Raw genomic sequence first — 19,500 nt, 5'->3', positions numbered from 1 at the left:
TTCTCTGCAAATCTTTATTGTTCTCATTGGAAGTCAATAAAACAAGAGGAGAACAGCGGCTATTAGTGATCCTTTTACAAGCTCAGAAACAGAGACAGAGAAGGACTTGGATATTGAAAAGATTAGCAAGTCAGGCTGCGATGGGGTCAACCACAACATCTCTGTCCCTTCTTCTCCCTGGTTCCTCTGTCCCCACCTGACTGTGCCACAGGGCAGCCTGCTGACCCTGGCATGTCAAACTTTATTTGCTATCACTACTTTCTTGAATGTGTACCTGTGAAATAGAGAATGGCTGAGCCTAGAGAAATGGCCCTCGTTTCAGCTTTCCTTGCTTTCTTGCTCTAGCTTCTATGCTCTGGGTCTTTCACTTTCTCTGTCTTTTTTGTCCTGTTCCTTCTCCCTCTCTCCCCCTTGCCGTCTCCTATTACCTTTTTCTTTACTTTCTGCCTTTTTCACTCTCTTTCACCTTAGATCATATTTCACTGTCCCCTTTCTTGGGAAGGAGTTAAAAGTTCTATCTGAGGTTCCCTTTGGGTTGAGTCCTGGTCCAAACCTGGGGATTGTCAGTCCATCTGGTTCAACAGGAACGTTTGGGGACATGTGCTTTCACACTTAGCCACTAGGGGGTGCCTGCGCAATATCTGTGGTTTGATTAGATGCAGGAAGAAAAGTACCAGGATGGCTTCCTTCCTGGAGAAAGAGGAAAGTGGGCCAGAGGAACTGGAGTTTCCATCCACCAAGTAGCCAGAGAAGGAAACAGGCTTATGGGAAACATGGATACAGAGGCAGGATAGGTGTCCTCAGGTGTGTGAGTGACTGGGCTGAAAGGCTTCATGCCATTCATCCTTAGACCTGGCTGTGGGGGGTGTGTGTGTGTGTGGGTGTGTGTGTGTGTGTGTGTGTGTGTGTGTGTGTGTGTGTGTCTGTCTGTCTGTCTGTCTGTCTGTCTGTCTATTTCTCCAATGAATACTTTTGGGTCACTTAAATGTTCTGAGCAACTGTGCCTTCATCTCTAAAAACTAGTGACTTGTGAGTGAGCTGATCTCTGCAATTCCTTCCAGGGGTATTTCTGTACCTTGATAGCGGGAGGTTTGGGGAGGCTGGTTGAAAAAAAATAGGAGAGAGCCACTAACAGACTAGCCCGTCCTCTATGGAGCATCCTGATTCATGGATGGGCTTTGAACTTTGCAAAGCCTCCCGACTCTGAAGAGTTTCCCCGTGTCTTTCTCCACCCAGGCTACGCATCTTTGCGGTCATACTCAAGGTTTGAAAACGCATTTCCTGCCATCACCGACTGCAGCCAGGGATCACGGTGAATGTTCGTGGTGTCTTTCTCCCTGACACATAAATGACTGATTTCTAGGTGAGGCTGTGCCATCTTTTGGTGCTTGTCTTACATGACAAACTCATTTATCTCAAGTAGCTGGGAAGTGGTGCTGTTGGAGGACTGCATTTCAGAGGAAGTGGTCTGGTTGAGTGGTGAGTGCTTGCTGTGAACTGACAGCTGGGCTGGGCCCTGGGGCTGTGGAGGTGAGCGGGCTCCAAAGACAGTGTGGTGGCCGAGGGGACCACAGGTGACTGGACAGGCATGAAGAGGAGCACAGACAATGCTGGTGAAGAGGAGGGAGAGGCCAAAAGCTTTACACGCCGTCAGTGCCTATGACAGGCCTAATGCTTCAATCTAAACCTCTCAGTATCCTGGGCTCAGAGACATCGAATAGTTGACCCAAGGTCGCACAGCGGATAAGCAAGAGAACTGGAGGCACTGTCGGGTCTTGCGGTCAATAGGATAGGGCTTGCCTTTCTTAAACAAAAGCAACAGGAAGCTTGCAGTGTGAGCAGCGATCCTGTACAAACATGGCAAAGACCCCAGGGACGCTTCACATTTGGGTATGTCCTCTGATGAGGTGGAGTTGCCGTGGCCGTGTCTCACCTACTGCACTTAGGGACATAGAGGCAGGGGAGTGTTATCCATCTTTCCCCAGAGGTGGGCATGGGAGGCAGGGGAGGTGGGAGTTCTGGCTCACACTGCAGGGAGGGGGCTGTGCAGTTGCTGAGATGGCCCAGCGACCTGGGGGGGGGTGTCAGTTTGGGAGGTGCCCTCTGTCTCTGGGGCTGAGGGGTGGGTCCCTGACCCGTGGATGCACGGAGAAAGCGCAGCCAGAGCTTCTTATCACAGCTTAGGGCCTCTGGTCCAGGTGAACCACGCAGATGGAGTAAGGGTCCCGGCGCCTCTGGCCGGACGTAGCTCTGGAGAAATCTGTTTCTCACACAGCCAGTCCTTTGTACCCAGAGCAGTGGGCGTACCAGGTCTGTGCTCAGCAAGTACTGGTGCGTGCCCAGAGAGACCTCCGCCCGGCCTATGCATCATCGGACCTGAGTTCGAGCACTACCTACAGCTGCTTAAAGAAAACCCACCACCTTCCCCAAGACCTGGTTTCCTCATCTTCAAAGGGATCTAAGGGTTAGCGCCCGCAGGATGGCCATCTCGGGAGGACCAGCAGAGTCTGCGGTAAGGTGTGGAGGTGCCTGGCCATTCCACACTGTGCAGCCAGGTTGGTAGGTGGGGTTGATATCCTGAGCTTCTCCCAGAGACATCCGTCTCCTTCGGCCCCACATGGATACTCACCATGCTGGGTCCCTGCCCTCTTGGAAGGTTCTCTGAGAAGGAGGGTCCAGAGCAGAAGATTCAGTGCCTGTGCTGTCAGCTTTCCGGTGTATCAGCCCTCCTCCCCAGCTGCTGGCGAGACACGTCTGCCAAGTGTTTGGATGCAGGAGGCCTGGAGCCCGTCTCCAGATCTCCTGCATCCCAGACCGCTACCTGGGAGGGCAGAACGGAGGGACAGAGGCTTTAGATCCAGGGGGCCTGCGAGCCCTTCCTGACAGCGGTGGTAGGTAAGCCAGGTATTCAACTGCTCATTTGTAAGTGGTGGATAAACAGTATCTTCCTTATAGGGTGTTGAGAGAACTAGAAATAGTAGATACAAAGCCCCTGACATCCCACCTGGAGTGTAGTGAATGCTTAATAAAAACAGCTGTGACTGGAGTTCCCTGGCTGCTCGGGGGTTAAGGACCTGGCGTTGTCACTACTCCTAGGGCTCAGGTTCAGTCCCAGGCCCTGGAACTTTCACATGCCATGGGCACGGCTAAAACGAAGGGAAGTTACTCCAGGGCTGTCACTGGAGCAGAAGTTCTAAGTGGGAAGGAGCATCTTAGATCACGTGGTGAGGGGAGCAACTGAGCATCTGCTCCCCATGCTCCCTTCCTGGGCCTGGTCTCCCCGCTACGGGTCTCCTTTTCATTTGCTCCCTGGAAAAGAGGCTGCCAGGGACTCACACACCTCACAGAGCAGGGCAGCTTGCCCCGCTGCATTTCCCCCTCACACCCACATCCTGGGGTGCAGGACTAGAAACCAGAGGCATGTGCGTTCCACTCTAACGTTAAAGGAGAAAACATCTCCCTTTGAATCCTTTCAACTGCCCTCTAGGATGGCTGGCCTGACCTGGGTTTTGGAGATTTGGACTCCAGGGCTGGGACAGGTCATTTAGCTGAGGTCAGGGAGGAGCTGGGGCTACAGAACGTCCACCCAGCCACATTCTGGTCAGAAGCAGGTGTGTGTTGTTCCAGGCCCTTCACTCGGTCTGCTGGGGGAATGCAAGTGCCCCAGGAGCCGCATCTGAAAGGAAGGAGAGGTTCAGAAGACCCTGAGAGCAGCCACGGTGGGCGGGGGGGACCCAACAAAGAACAGATAAGCATTTACTACGTGCTAGGGACTGTTTGGGGGACTTCATTAGGAGAGGACATGTTTAATCTTCACGACTGTCTTATGAAATAGGCTCTGTCATCATCTCTACTTTACAGATGAGGAAACTGAGGCACAGAGAGGAAGTAACTTGCCTAAGATAACAGAGCTAGTGAGCAGCAGAGCCCTGATTCTAACTGTCTCAACTGCCTGCCACAAGTTTACACCAAAGAGAGACATGAACAAGATTCTCATTGGGAATTTGGAAATGGCAGATACCTCACCTGAAGCCAGGTCCACTGAGGGTGGAGCTTGAGTGAGGGAAGGTGGAACTTTAGCCTGGGACTTAGGGCAGGTTGGAGCTCCTGATTTCCACCCCAAGCATCTTTGGGTGTAGAGCTGCCTCTGTTTGCATCCATCAGGAGGACAGGTGGTTGCCTGGGGACAGGGAGGATAGAGTCATTCCCAGGGGAGTGGCATGCCTATGGCTTATTCCTTCACTTAACATTTCAGGTGCCCCTACAACTGTCCTAATGCACTAGGGTGCTAGGGACCCTCCCCCCCAAACAAAACTCTAGCTCTGTCAGCGAGATGCTCATAGTCTGATGAAAACTGAATTACAGCTCTCTGTAAGCAAGGCCTGACCAGCGCTGGAGGGACACAGAACAGTGACCGGCTTTGCTGGGGAAGTCCTGGTAGACTGTCCAGGGACAGTGACACCGAGGCCAGGACTTGAGGTGGGGATCGCTGAGGGGGAAGGCAGGACAGACTCAGAGTCCTTGGCCTGCTGGGGGACATTGACTCCACACAGGAAATCTGAAAGCCGCCTGATGGAGGATTTGGTGGGGGGGTGGGGGGCGGATACGAACGGAGGACATCAGCACCCACGTGTGTCCAGGGGACGGTCCCCTAGTGGGGAATGGCTCTGGGCACAGCTCCCTCCTCCGCATCCGGGCACAGCCGGTTTCTGCGCGAAGAGAATGACAACCCGGCGGCAAGTCGGGATGACAAAGCCGACCTGAAGGGCACGCGCTTTTATGTAATCGACCTCGGTACCAAGGGTCTCCGGTTGCCCTCAGAGCCCCGGAGGCGCAGAGGGAGGACTGTGCGCCCGCATTATTTCCTAGGAAATCGGGGGGGAGCAGCAAAGCGACATAAGTTAAGGAAGTCCAGGGAGCTATACAGAGCAGGGCGGCTTGCCCCGCTGCATTTCCCCAGAGCCGGCTGCGGGTGCTCCTCCCGGTCCTCTCTCCCCGCGCAGCCCCTGACCCGAGCGGAGGGCGAGCGCGCAGCCTTCCTCCCGGGAACGCTCGCTGGGTGACCTTGGGCGAGCCGCTTGACCTCTCTGGGCCTCAGTTTCCCCGTCTCCTCCTCTAGCCAGGCTGTAGCCGCGCCGCGGTCCCCCCGCGCGCTTCCCCGGCTGCAGGCGAGCGCGGGCCCGACGGGAGGCGCCGGGACGCCCTCCCCGGGCCGGCCGCGCGAGGGGGCGGCCTCACCAGGCAGCGGGCGGCAGGCGGTGGGGCGCGGGGCGCAGCGCGCAGGCGCGGCGGGCGGGGCGCGGCGGGCGGGGCCAGGCGCTCGGCGCGGCCGCTCAGTGAGCGCGGGGCGGCGCGCGGCGTGCGGGTCTGGGCTGAGCTCGGCGCGGGCGCCGGCTGGCGGGGCTCGCCGGGGAGTGTCTTAGGCTCGCGGAGCGCGCCGCCGGTCCGGCAGGAGGGCCCGCCTGACCGGCCCGGCCCGTGCCCGCTCCTCCTCGGCCCGTGGCGGGATCGCAGGAGTCGCGTCCGGGAGGCGGCGGCCGCCCCCCGGGGACCGGGGCTGCGCGGCCGGTTCCCGCCCCGCACCGCCGCCGCCGCCACCGCCGCCGCCGCCGCCGCCGGGCCGACCGCCCGGCTTGGCTCCGCCGCGCCCCCGCCGCGGAGTCCGGCCCGGGTTCCGCGCCGCTGGGGTTGCGCAGGCGGGGTCGGGGGTTGCGGGGCCGCCGCTGCCCGTCCGCCTTGAGTCCGCGTCCCGGGCCCGGGCGGCCGGCGAGCATGGAGGAGAAGTACCTGCCCGAGCTGATGGCGGAGAAAGATTCCCTGGACCCCTCCTTCACGCACGCCCTGCGGCTGGTGAACCAAGGTGAGGGCGCGCGCCGGCCGGTGGTTAACTGGCGCCCGCGGCCGTTGGGGACCCGGGAGCGGCGGGCCGGGGGGCCGGGGACCCGGGAGAAAGGCCGGGGCTTGCGGGGGAGGAACCGTGGGGCTGGCTGGCCATCGACCCCGAGGCGCCTGGAGGGGACCCGGGTAGCAGTCTGGGGGCGTTGGGGTGGGAACCTGGGAAAATACGGGACACCTGGGGAAAGCCGAGATGTGTGTGCGTTGGGGCGACTCGGCAAGGAAGAAGGCGGGGGCGTTTGGACGAGACTTGAAGGAAATCTTTGGGGACTGGAGGGTGCCCAAGGGAAACTTCTGGGTGGGGGACAGCGAACAGCTGGGGGCCTTTGGTGGGGCAGGGGTTGAACGATCTCATTGGCGGGGAGAGTGGGGCTGGGGGACTGGGCAACTAGCGCGTTTGGTTCATCTAAGGAACTGGAGAAAGAGCTGGAGGAAAATGGAAGGATCTGAGGGCATCACATTGAGGAGAGGCGAAGGGAACAGGTGCTTGGATTGTTGGTGAAGTTTGAGGACCTTGGGGGAGGTTTGGGGTCAGACCCCAAGCGCTTTGGAGGACAAGGACCACAGTTGCAGCGGCAGAGCCCAGTTCCCTCTCCCCTCCTCTTTCTCCCAGGTCCGGGCTCTGGCCGCCCTGGTGAGGCAGTCCATCCTCCCTCTGGGTGGGCAATTCATGCCGAGCCTTGAGGGCTGGTCCCCGAGGGGTCATTAGGGGAGAAGAGAGGCACACAGGAGTCCGCGTCTTGGCTCGGCTGTCCTGTCGTTGGGAGGCTCTGGGTGGGTCACCCTCACTGGGAGCTGGCTCAGGGACAGAACGCTGGCCACGGAGTCTTTGCTGCCTGTGCCATTTTAGCACTACTCTCGCCAGCTCGGGGTGTGAACAGCCCTGGGAAGTACTGGACACGGGGATACAGGGCGGATGGAGGAGGCGTGCCGGCCCAGGACGGTGCTCCCTGGCTTGTTCTTCCTTCAGCTTCCTGAGGAACCTTCTGGGATGGACGGTAAATTAAGCCTGCCTCCCCTGGAGCGGTCCTTTATTTCTCGTTATCTGGAATAGGGGTTTCAGATCAAGATGGGGTTGGGAGCCACTGGTCTGCTTTTTCTCTGGGTGATGGCAGAAATATTATCTGATCAGATCTGTTACCTTTTGCATGAATCACTCTGCACCCTGACAGGCTGGTTCCCGAGTCAAGTCAGATCTGCTGATCCTAATGCCGGCCCTGGCTCTTTTATTGTTGGAAGTGGAAGATGAGGTGGACATATTCTGTTTTTTTAATAGATACCTGTATTTTAAAACGGCGACCTCCAGCATTTGCATATCGTAGTCGGTTCTTCCGAGAAGAGAAGGGTGTATGTTGTTGACTGAGGCTGGTTGTGGAGAGAGGCTCTCTGTCTCCAAGAATTTCAGCCTGATATTTGAGGCAGTGAACAGAGATCCATTCACAGAGCTTTCCCATTTTAAGTGTAGGCTTATTTTTACTTCTTTAATAAAATGGCTAATGAGCATGCTTTAAAGAAAGAGAATTTTAAGTTTTATTGCCGTGCTTTTTCTGAACCATCTGCAGTTAGGTTTGTACTCCTGGCTCTTTGTGATTTGCATATATCTCTGCTTGCCTGCTGGGCTGTCATCTCTGTGAAAGAAATTTCTTTGTACATCATGCGAGGTCGCTGGCATTAGGAATATTCCAGATTGTGGACTCCAAGTGCAGTTTTCTTAATAGAGAAGCTGGATCAAAGTTAGGTTGTACTCAGTTGAGGAAACAGTTTAACTAAAAGCATAATAAGTTATTTCAAAAGCAAGAATTATTTTTCCATGCCGGGATGCCCCAGTACATTCATTCTGCTAATATGTTCACAAATTTTTCTGTTTCTGTGGGGTTTTTTTGTTTGTTTGTTTGCTTTATAGCAGTAATGGCTTCCTGTTCCTTGGAACAGACATTGGACAATGTTGCCACTTAGTGTTTTTTAGACATTAAACCCGATTACCTTACCCAATTACCCGATTCCATCAAAAATGTAATTCTTGTAAGAAGTACCTTTCTCACATCGAACAGTTCTGTGGAGGAGGAAAGGGCTGCTGCTCAGATGCTCTCATTGCTGTTAATTTAGATTACTTCTGACTAAAATGTTTTCCCCTTAAATCATAAGCTGATAGCCAGCATGCAAAGCCCTGTCATTTAACATATTAATTATGCTGTTATGTAACTCCAGAATTACAAGGGCATTGGAAAACATACTGTCTTAAATCTGAATTTGAACGGTTAAATGATTTTAAATCTGATAATCATTTGTGATTCACTCTACGAGAGCATTTTAATTCCTTTTAGCTGTATTTTTGACCATGTGCCTCTAAAGGAGGCATCCGTTTTTTCAGATGTCCTGGATCTCGGTGCTGGAGTCGGTCCTTGGGCACTAACTTATCCAGTGCCCACGGGCCAGCAGTGTGCGTCTTCATTTTATCAGGGAGTGGCGCGTGGTAGAGCTGATGGTTAATGTCTCCAGAAGCTAATAGTTTCTTTGCTTGCATAGTGTCTTAAAGTTTCCAAGGCTCTCTCAAGGCACATGTGGTCTGTTTCTGTTCTCATGCTGGCGCCCTAGTAGGGCGGACATTGATGTGTCTATTTTTCAGGGGAGGGGGCCGGGGACCCCAGCTATGCGGGCTTGTACGTAACCGGTAGAGTTCATTTGAACACTGATCTTTGGTCTCATAAGGCCCTTGTTCTCACTCCTTATGACTTCCCCCAAAGATAAACCCTAAACGCTTCCCACACACTAATGTCCAACCCTGCAGAAATTGGTGTAGTCAACATGCTTGTTTCCTCCTGAAGTGTCTTGATTTTCTAAACAAAGTTTCTTTCTGTACTTGTCTAGTGGTCTTTGAAGAAGCAAATACTCATGGTAGATTCATCCTACAGGATTTCAGTACTCGGGTCAAGAGGCATTTTTGGATTAAAGCCCTTGAGGGACCAACGTATGACTCTAGTAATCAACACATGATGATGAAACACGTGATAAATGAGGCGTGGTCATTTTTTAAAAATTCAGTATTTGTAAACATTCATCACCTTCCTAGCAGAATTACTTTTTTTTCTAATAATCTAAGACCTTGAGCTGGGGTCCCCTAAAGGATGTAAGTATGCTTTTATGCTGACATAAGTTGGCTTTACACTTTTTCCAGGCTCCTGCTTCACAATGGGTATGAGTTCCTGACTTTTATTTCTAGTTTCTCAGGATAGAGGGTTCTCTCCCCGTATTGAATGTTTTTGTTTCTCTACCGAAAGTAATGGGTGATATTTATTTGATGTTAAAATCGAATCAAATAAAACAGGCTTTTTTGTCCCCTCCCTTCCCCCCGTGCCTATGAAGTGAGTTGACATTGCAGTTTCTTGCCAAGGAGGTTAATTGGAGATGAAAGTAGTATTCCATGCTTTATATTATATTTGCTAGTAGGGGATGTGCTGACTCTTACTAAAAAAAAAATCTTCAAATATGTCTTACGCATTATAATTTAATCCAGTTCTCTGATAATTGCTTTGGATGGTTTTCAGTCCAAGCCAAGTAACCATTAAGTAAGATTACATAACCCTGTATTTTTAATTATCTGATATAATGTATGGATTGGTGGCTGGGTCACAGCCCAGTTATATTTCATGATTGCTTACAAGAGGAGGTGGAGCAAAGAACTCAGGATTACAGTGGTCTGTCTGTGTCCAGATAAATTTCTTTGCTGCTATTTCAAAATAAGTATTTTTATGTGACAGTATTTTCTCTAATAATAGGATTCCGAGCGCTCTTTAGGATGTGTTGAGGGGTAAACACGTTTGAAGGAAGGGTCATTGTTTTGCCTGATGTGGTTCTCTTTGTTCAACAAAACTCGGTGGCTTAAGAGTTTCATCGCGGCGGACCCTACTCGGAATTTTTTTGATTGCTTGCGTGTTGTCAGGCGCGTAAAGAGAAGAATGAGAATGAGAATCATATTTAGGTGCGGCGCCTTCAGGCCGTGGTGTGCGATTCTCTACTTTGTCCAGAGAAGCATGTGGGTGTTTAGTTTTTAGCGGTTTTCTTAGAGTTACCGAGTTTTGTTTTTTTGTAAGAAAATGGATGCAATGACTCACATTTTTAGGTAAACCAATTCTGAATTTCCTAGTGTGTTCTGACTCAAAGGGAGCCCGTGCTGGACAGTTCCAGTGTTTTGGTACCTGAACACCACATATTAAGAACCCACCATGCGGGGCATCTGTGCTGGTCCAGGAGGTGGAGAGGGACAGGCAGCCTCTGCGCTCGAGGAACTTCGGCTCACTCGGCCGTCGATCGAGAGTGGGTCTTCGTTTGCAGAGGCCCTCTCCTTGCCTAAGGAGCATCTTAGTCGCCCTTCAGCTGTCCTTTGGACATATGGAGTGACGAGGCGGTTTAGATCAACTCTCGGTCTGGCAGCATTGTTGAGGCTCTTCTCTGTGCCAGGCCACGTATGTAACGTCAGTGCTGGTACCAGCCCAGAGATGTGGAGGCACTTAGTCCGATTCTTCAGGGGTAGGTAGAAGTCTCCAGCAATCAAGTGACTTATCCAAGCGACCTAGCCGTGTCTGAGCGAAGGCTCGGATTTGTTCCTCTCCCAGCCCGTTGTTCTTGGCCGCATCACACTGGCCCTTGGATGGATAAAGGGTCGGGCTGGGCTGGTGCGATTACTTAGTGACAGAAGGGGGTTAAAACTCTGGCCTCTTTTGTGCAGTTTGGACTTTTCTCTCTGGCATGTGTGGAGTTGAAAGACGAGTGTGCAGTGCCCACTGTGGTACTTGACCCTTCACTCTCTGCCGAGGGCATCTCCTCTGACCACTCGCCCGCCCACAAGTGCCCATGTTCTCTCTGACGGTGTGATGGTCATTGCACTGTCTTCTTTGGATGTCTGTCCTCCCTGGGAGCATGTCTGCTGGGGAGACGAGGCCTGTCTTCCATCTCCGTGTCTTGAGCACCTCGGCTAATTCCTGGCACCCAGCCCTCATGAACTCGTCTTGTCCCTTTGTAATTCCGACAGAGGTAGAAGAGTTAGAAGGCACCCTTGGCGCTCAGCAGTCAGTGGAGAGCTTTGCTCTTTAGACCTCAGAGCACCTGAGTTGGGGTAGGAGGATGTCCCTGACAGCTCTGCACACAGAAATGAAAGAAGGTTCTCTGGAAACGCAGTGTTAAACCAGCAGAAGAATATCCCAGTGCTCTTTAAGTGCGGTAGAACAGCAGGGGTCCTTCTCAGGAGGTAATGAGAAGACATTAGATCTGCTTTGAATCAGATGTTTACTTACTCGTATTCTTGCTGGAGAAACGTATTAGCCAGTGCGCTCCAATACCCTTCGCTCTCCCCCGACACTCCTAGTGAGGGTCTTAGGACAGATTTAAACCAGGGCTGGGGAGGCCCTGTCATTTGCTGAATAAGCCTTCTTACCTGGAGGAGCTAATCTTTGATCTCAGGTGCCAGACAGACCCCCAAAGCCCGAGGAGCAGGTGAGGTCACAGGTGGATGCCAGCAACCACTTTGACATGACAGGACCCTTTTGCTTGTTGTCACTCCCACAGAGTGGAGGTAGAATGGTTTATATGTTTTACCAAAAAATAGAGTGTCCCTTAGCACAGGGTAATGATTATTAACAGAAGCTGCTGAGTTGAGGGCCTGGCTGCTACGTGCTTCCCACGCATTGTCTCTCATCCTCACAGGATCTTCAGGCAGGTGGTTTCAGCCCTGCCTGCTGCCTTTGCTTTTTCAGATTAGGCTTCTGACGTTCAAAAGAGTAAAGTAACTTGCCCAGCCTAGGTGCGTGGCTTTAAGCAGTCAGGCTAACTTTTACAGGTCTGCAGTGTCTTGATAGGGTACTTTAAGCAAAGAGACAAAACTCAGAACCCAATGTGGTTGTTTTGAAATACAGTGTTCATTAGAGTAGAAGCCAGTTGGAACTGTCCATCGATGATGCTGAATTTTTAAAAGAGGTTCCTGAAAAGGGCAAGCTCCCTTTGTGTGTGTTCTCCAGCAGTACTTTCAGTCTTTAGTAAGCGTTCAAGGTAAGGACTTGTAATTACCTGTATTTCAGTAGTCAAGGGGAAAAGAGGAAAGCTTTCTGTGTTGAAAATAAGGCAGATTCTTGATAAAGCTCAGTCTCTCTTGAAGGGACTCCTTGGTGGCACAGAGTATTTCAGTCCTCGAGCACAGAAAGAGTTGGTGTGATATCAGGGATTTGTAGTTAGTTGGTGGTATGTTTAGAAATTCCCCATCTTCTAAAAATAGGCTCATAAAAGAAAGGGGGGGGCAGCACAAATATACAAGAAGATAGGCCTACGGATAATGGTTTGAGCTCTCTGAAGAGGGGTTGGCTTGAATATACCTGATTGAAGTTGTTAAAAATAGTTACCATTTATCCAGAAGCAACGCGAGTAGTTATGCTGCGAGCCACACGGCGAATCCAATTACCGTTTATCAAGAAGCTTTTCTGTACATTATTTCATTTAATTCTTCTAACAGTCTTAAAAGAGTCATTTTACCTTACTCTGTGGATGAGAAACCGGAGGGCAGGAAGGCGCAATCACTTGCCTAAGGTCAGACGCCTATGAAGGAGTCCGGCAGGATTCAGGGCTCCGTCTGCCCCTCCAGGGCACCGCGCTGCAGTTTGCCTGCCGGCGCCAGGCAGACGGGGAGCTTTCACTGTGCCTGGGTTTTCATGGTGACTCCCTGGGAAAATCCCTGTCTTGCAGCTTTTAGAATGAACTGCCTGCCGTTAGACTGGTGACCTGTGAGCAGGGCCACTTTCGGCCAACAGAGAGGCTGATGGTGGCATGCCTGCCAGGGTAGCAAAGTCTGGCGGATGCTTTTATGTGGGAAGAGCTGCTCCAGGGAGAGCCACGGGCTTGTGGAGGCACAGCTTTCCAGTCTGTAAACTGTACTGGTCGCTTAACTCCCTGGAGCCTGGGTTCTCATCTCTAAAATTGTAGACCTTATGCTTCCTTTGTGGGGCAGTGGTTTTAGACGTGAGGTAAGTCTGGTGTCTGACATGTCAATAGGTGCTTAATAAAGGTTACCTGCTTGTTTCAGAGGATTGCCTGAGACAGGTGTGCGCGTACTGGCATCACTGTCCAGACATAAGGCATGATAATAACTGAATGCATAAAGCATCCAGTTTGATTCCTTAGGGTAATTTTATGTTATTAGAATAATTTTAGTTTTCCAATCCTAGAAATACTGAAGGAGAGACTCATTCTTTAGGAACCCTCTTTCATTAATATCATGTACGAAATTAGCAGCAGCTCTGATTGATTTTTATTATGCTATTCAAGATGCAGCACCTGAAGCTTCCACTAACAAATGAAGCTTCCATAAACAGTTTTTATGACTGCTCCTTTGCAAACATGTCTGGACACTCAGCAGCTTCTCTCACCAGCACAAGATACCTTCTGAATTGGTAAGCTGTAAATTTCCATAATTTTTTACATTTCCATAATTTTTCACCAATCAGCCCCTGCTGCTATTTTAAGGGCTTTTAAAGGTGCTCCTGGCGTATTACTGATGTTCTTCCTCGATGTGGTGAAGAGCATGAGCGTGTGAGAGCTCCCGTTCTGATTTCTGGTTTTGATGTGAATCTTACGCTTGGGGTCACTGTTGGTTCAAGCTCCCCTGGAGAAGTTGTAATGGGAGGAGAGGGGACAGTTTTCATCCTCCTCCCTTTTCCTGGTTTTCCGGCCTCCTCACTCACTCCCTTTGTGCTCTGCTCTTCTTCCACTAGATGGCGCTCTGCGCAGCCGGGCTCCCTCATCATCTACACCGGTCGTTTCCCCTGTTAGTTGGCCTGTTCGTCTTGATTATTCAACAAGCTTGCGTGGCTTTTGCTGTTCACGTGCTGATGTGAATTGCTCATGTTGCAGACTCTCTAACCTGTTTCTGCGTCTGAGGCGTGCCTGGCGCCGCCGCAAGTGTCTTTCTCATGGGCTACCTCCTTTCGTCCTGGGGACCGCTTTGGAAAGTAGTTTTGCTCTCATTTTCCAGATAAGGAAATGGAGGTTAGATAACTTGTTCAAGGTCATGCAGGTAACTTACATTATAGAGTTTACTGAGCCCTAAAGAAAAAGAGATTTCAAAAGCATTGAATTGAAAAACATTTTTAAAGGAAGCGTTAGGATAGTCTGACTTGTGGCTCCTGGCCGCTGTGATCTGTGGATTTCATCTGTAATCTGTGGATCGGTTGGGGGAAATGAGAGTGCCAGCAGCTATTTGCACCGGAGTCTGTACGTCAGAGTCTGTGATCTGCCTGAGGAAGCCACAGTAACAAAAGCCTGTCAGCTGCTGGGGACACCCTGCGTCCTCTCACCTTCCCTTGCCTGTGGACCTGAGAGGGCCAAGGGCCTTGATCCGCGCCAGGCAGGAAACCTTGGGGAATTTTGGACAAAACCATGGTGGGGATTTTCGTTGGTAATTTTAGCAGAACTGAATACTGGATCGAGTCCACAGGACTCCAAACATTTCTGCTTAGGTTTCTTCGACGTTACTGATTTATTCGACTAATATTTGTCAAGTATATGTTTGTTATCACTGCTCAGTCCAGTGTTTGTTCTGGGCCAGTGACTTCTCTGAGCTCCTGTTCTCTTATCTGCACATGACCTTAATGCCTGCCTTGGAGGTCATCAGGGTGAAAGGACAGCAATTGCATGTTTGTTTAATTTTACTTAAAATTTTTAACACATAGCATGTATTTTTATATCTGGTGGATAACTACATATTTATGTTTCTATTCCTTATACACCACTTTTTCTACCTGCTCTCAGTCACCTACGTGCAGTGGCTTCTCTGCCAGTAATATTTTTAGGGCTGGCTTCCTCCTGTCCCCTTGTGCCTCTTCTCCCTTGCTTTTGGGTTGGGTGTGCTCTGCGAACACAAACACAAGTAAAATGCTTAGAAAAATCCCTCTCACCTTTGGTCTGTTATATATGCAGAAGCCACAACTAACTAAAAATGGTGCTGGAATAAGACTCAGATTATTTGGTAAAAGACAGTAGTTAAGGACATACTTTAAATCAGGCAAACTTGAGTTCACATCTGAACTTTGCTCCGTCTTTGTGTTGTAACGTTGGATACACGGACCCTTCTCAGCCTCGGTTTCCATGACGGAAAAATCGGGATTAAAAAATAAAGGCCCTTCGGGGTTTCTGCGGGACTTGAAGTGAGAGATGTGGGACACGTTGGTTAGTGTCGTGCCTGGCACGTGACACGTGCAGAGTAAGTAGCTGCTGCCGCCAGCATCACCGTCATCACCATTGTTTTAATGAAGGGATTTTTAGTCCGGGGGGCGCTAAGCCTGGAGGGGAGCAGTTTTAAGAGTGGGGTAAGCACTCTGGTGGAAAGAGTGCACAGGTTTTAGGGGCTCGAGGGAAGGACCTCTCACTCGTCTCAGGACCGAGAGAGGCCTCCTGGAGGAGGCTTTTTCAAAGAGGACAGCTGGATGCAGGCGTCCTCGCTGGCAGGGGACAGGACCTGGGCAGGGCCCGGGAACTTTCCTGACTCCTCCAGGGTTTTTTTTAGTTTCAGTCTCTGCCTCCGTGACATCTTCATGGTTCTGCTCGCCGTGGTGTGTTGCACTTATTTATCTGTCTTCTCCTTTCCTCTCTCCATCCCATTTTTCTTCCAGACATTAAACTTTTTTTATTTGGAAGCAATTTTAAATTTATAGAAGAATTAGAAGAGTAGTGCTGCAAACCTGTGTAGCCTCCATTTGCCCGGACTCCCCAGCCGCTGACCATCTCCCACATCTGCTGTCCCATTCTTTCTGTGTGTGTGCATGTGCGTGTGTACTTTTACAGCTCATCTGAGACGGAGGTGCATGTGTCGTCCCCCTTTGCCCCTCGGGACGTGAGTACCTGGGGTGCATTTCTGGAGACCAAGGGCTTCTCTTACACAGCAGCAGGTGCAGAAAACAGTGGTGACAGTCGGAAGTCGCTCGTTGCTTCGGTACCTTTGTCATCCAGCCTGCCATCCCCATGCTGCCTCGTGCCAGTGTTGCATTGCATTAGCTGTCTGGCCTTTTCGTTCTCTTCGCTGGGAGCAGATGCTCCATCTTCCTCCAGCTTCCCGCGTGCGTTTCTGACACTGTGCAGCCAGGCTTTGGAGGCCGGCTCTCAGCGCGGCTTGGCTGGTGTCTCCTTGCGCCTAGGCTCCTGTTGCGCGCTCTTTGGGCGGGCGCTCCACCGGGTGATGGCGTGTCCTCCTGAGCACCCGGTGTCAGGAGGCACACGGGGTCAGTGTCACCTTGTCCCCATGTTGATGATGCTAAGTTCGATCACCTGGTTAAGGTGGTGCCGGCTTTCTCCACTGCAAGGTTTCCATTTTCCTTTTGCAATTAATTATTTTTGTGGCGCGAGGACTCGAGACTCTGTAAATGTTCCTTATTAAACTCGCCCTAACAAATTTTCGTTAATGTTTCTTACCTGAATTAATTATTACTATGATGGTTCTAAAATGGTAATTTTCTAACTCAAAAATTCCGTCTACATTTATGGGTTGGCCTTCTGCTCAAAGGGAGCATTTTCATTTTTTTCTTTTTCTTCTTTCCTGTTTCTCTCCTTTCCTCCATCAACTATCTGTATACATTCAGGGATTCTTGAATTCGATGGGTTTTCGTCTTTCCTCTCACTCTCTAGGCCGATGCTTAACTGGTCCCGGATTTGGCCATTGGGAGCCCGTTACCTGCCTCCTGGGTCCTGTTTGACAGGGTCACTCCATGTGTTCTTTGAGTTTTGTTTTGTCTTAACGTTCTAACCGCATTTCGTTCCAGGCTCATCTTATGCTTGCTCTACCCCAGCTTTGGAATCACCTTTTTCTTCCAAGGTGCCCTGGTTTTTTTTGGTGTGGAAAGGCATTTAAAAGCCAAGATTTGGGCTGCTGGTGTGTCAGGGCTTCTAGGCCCTTTTACCAGACAGAGCCAGGAAATAGATGAGTTTCTACAGGTGTATCGCCTTGTCTTTATGTTAAATTCCTAAGTCTTGGGCCAGCAAACCTTTTCTGTAAAAGGCCAAACAGTAACTAGTTTGTGAGCTGGGCCTTTGACTGAGCTCTGCTGCTGCAGCAGAAAGGCAGTTGTACACGGTACAGAAGCAAGAGTGGCCGTCGTGCTGGCTCTGGCCGCGGCTGGGATCTGCCGCCCTTCCTGCTCTCAGCTACTCGGGCAGAGGGACCAGGCCTTCGCCTGTGTACCAGTGCCCAGTGCCGTCCAGGCGGGTCGGAGGGGTTTGGATGAGCAAGTCAGGGAGACCCCGTGGCCATTGGTCTCTTATTTGGACCTTTTCTGTGTTGATTTCTTACAACTGGTTGGTTGGTTGAGTGTTCATTTATAAGACTAAAGTCTTTTAAAAACATAATGTAGACAATATGCAAAGTAATACTGAGAAAAAAACCTGTTCTGTTAAACTCCTCAGGGCATTTTTCTTGTCATGGAAAAAGGTAACCTTTTTGGTAGTGAAAGGCCCCCTGGAGGCAGGGCCTGCACCTGCAGCCAGCGGCCCAGGGCCCTGCTGGCTCCCATTTCCCAGGTCGATGCTGAAAGGCACAACTCCAGCACCTGTCACTGGGGTGAAAAATCTTGAAATTATACTCTTTTGATTGCCACGGAATTGAGTTATTTCCTCACCGTTTTCTTTGTGTAATTTATTGCTTGAATGTGTTCCAAAGGAGACTTCTTTATAGCAGCGGCCAACAGGTGCCATGGGGAGCAGGTTCGTTCTTGGAGGAAAGTATGTTGTCAGACCACCTGTCGGTGGGAGGCGCTGGCTGCGGTCAAGGCAGTGTGGACGCCGAGAGGAAGCCAGCACATCGCAGCGGGTGGCAAAGGAGCAACGTAGATCAGTTTTCCGAGTCTCCGATGACGCTAAAGTAAATCAGACCCTAGTTACTACCTGCTGTTTTTTATTCTGGAAACTCAGGATCGGTGGTTTGTGTTGTCAGCACGCCCTCTGGTTGTGGACCGCAGCAGCAGGATAAGCAGTCCTTTGTCGTGCTCAGTCCTTTCTCTGGATCCAAAGAAGGGGTTTTAAAGCTCTGTGTCACACACATGGCAGCTCAGGTTCTGCAGGAGTCGGGGTGGGGCCGGGGGGAAGGCCACAGCGGGCAGGGGTCCCTCCCGGCTCCCGCCTTCAGCTCCTGGGGCGCCGCACACGGTTCCCACTTGCTTACTGGACTTTGCTTCTGTCGTCATCAGGTACGAAGAGCACTGTTGTGAGGCAGGTGCCCCTTGGTGACTGCCCTTCGGTGAGACCCGCTCAGACCAGGGGTGGCTGCCCCTTGATCAGACCCGCTCAGACCAGGGGTAACTGCCCCTCGGTGAGACCTGCTCAGACCAGGGGTGGCTGCCCCTCGGTGAGACCCACGCAGACAGGGGGTTTTCTCCACAACGTGCCCCTGCTCAGGGTGGGGCTCCCAGCAGGGGGGACCGGCGCTGCCTGCCCTGGCCTTGTGGTCCAAGATGACTTGGGAGGACAAGGGAACAAAACCGTGGGAGTCATGTAGCTTTACCAGGTCAGCTGATCCCTGCTGTGTTGGACGTCTTCCAGCTTCCTGACCCCGCGGGTAAAGGGTTGTGCTCTGCAGATGGGAAGTGGGTGTGGGGCCTTTGGTGATGAGCTCTCTGCGCTGAAGTGTCCTCATCACCGGGGCTGGCATAGTAGGTCTTCACCGAGACAGTTGCCGAGGCTCCAGGGGCCCGAGAGCGCCATGCCCAGTTTCCTTCCTTCCGGGGGCCCAGCTGGGGGGACGCACGGGGCGCTCGTGCTGCACTTGCTGAAGCGTCGTTTGGAGGGCTTGGCTGTCTGTGGCTTCCGTCTAGCTGGTACTGAGCCCCTTGCTACTCTGAACAAAGGATGCGGTAGCGGAAGGTCATGTTTCAGGCCCGGGAGTCGCATCCTGGCCCAGGGGCAGCACAGTTGGTGGATTCAGTGATCAGACTGGAGACCCTGTCAGGAACCACTCTCCAGGCTTCAGGGGAAACCGGTGAGTTTCTGGTCCTCACCGCAGGCCTTGAGGGTGTGGTCTCCTCATTCTGGGAGGGTTGTGATCTTGGGCTGGGCCGAGGGCTGGGTCGCAGCGCTGGGTGGTGGTCGTTCCTGCCTCCAGAGTTCTCAGCCCCCAGAGCAGCCGCGTTAAAGGCACCTGCGCTGCACAGTGGGAGGTGAGGTCCTGCAGACGCGCACAGGGCACCGAGCAGCCCAGGAGCCCCGCGTCGCCGGACTGGGGCAGGGAGGGGACCGGTGTGTGTCCCCCGACGTGGCACAGAGACACCTGGGCTGTGTGCTGCGTGGCGGTTCCTGCTCAAGCCCCTTCCTCAGCGTGCAGCCAAGCGCAGGGCTGGCTGCCTGGCTTATCCCAGTCCCTGTCCTGTCCCACTCCCCTCCCCTCTCCTTTGTGTTAATTCCCAGCATGAGTTGGGTCCCTGCCCTTCCTCTGGGCTGTTGCTGCCTTTGCCACACTCCAGATGATAATGGTGTGTTGGGAGCCATTTCTCCCAGGAGAGTCCCAGTTCCTGGCAGACGGGAAAGCTGGCTTCTTAGCTTCAGTTCCTCCTCCACTGCCAAGCACAGTGCCCAGGAGATGGCAGG

General features: G+C 51.9%; 1 protein-coding gene across 1 annotated transcript in view; it reads left to right on the top strand.

Annotated features, from left to right (window-relative positions):
- The first annotated feature begins 5,335 nt into the window (after positions 1-5,335).
- Positions 5,336-19,500, top strand: part of KHDRBS3 (KH RNA binding domain containing, signal transduction associated 3) — a 158,814-nt gene continuing 144,649 nt past the window's right edge. Inside the window, exon 1 of the mRNA XM_047783200.1 lies at positions 5,336-5,860. Within this exon, the coding sequence (XP_047639156.1) occupies positions 5,773-5,860 (88 nt within the window). The 5' untranslated portion in view covers positions 5,336-5,772. The remainder of the gene's footprint in view (positions 5,861-19,500) is intronic.

The sequence above is a fragment of the Phacochoerus africanus genome, chromosome 6 (assembly GCF_016906955.1).
Source record: "Phacochoerus africanus isolate WHEZ1 chromosome 6, ROS_Pafr_v1, whole genome shotgun sequence".
Taxonomy (NCBI): domain Eukaryota; kingdom Metazoa; phylum Chordata; class Mammalia; order Artiodactyla; family Suidae; genus Phacochoerus; species Phacochoerus africanus.
Note: the sequence above shows the minus strand (reverse complement) of the source record. Positions and strands in the feature narration are given on the sequence as shown.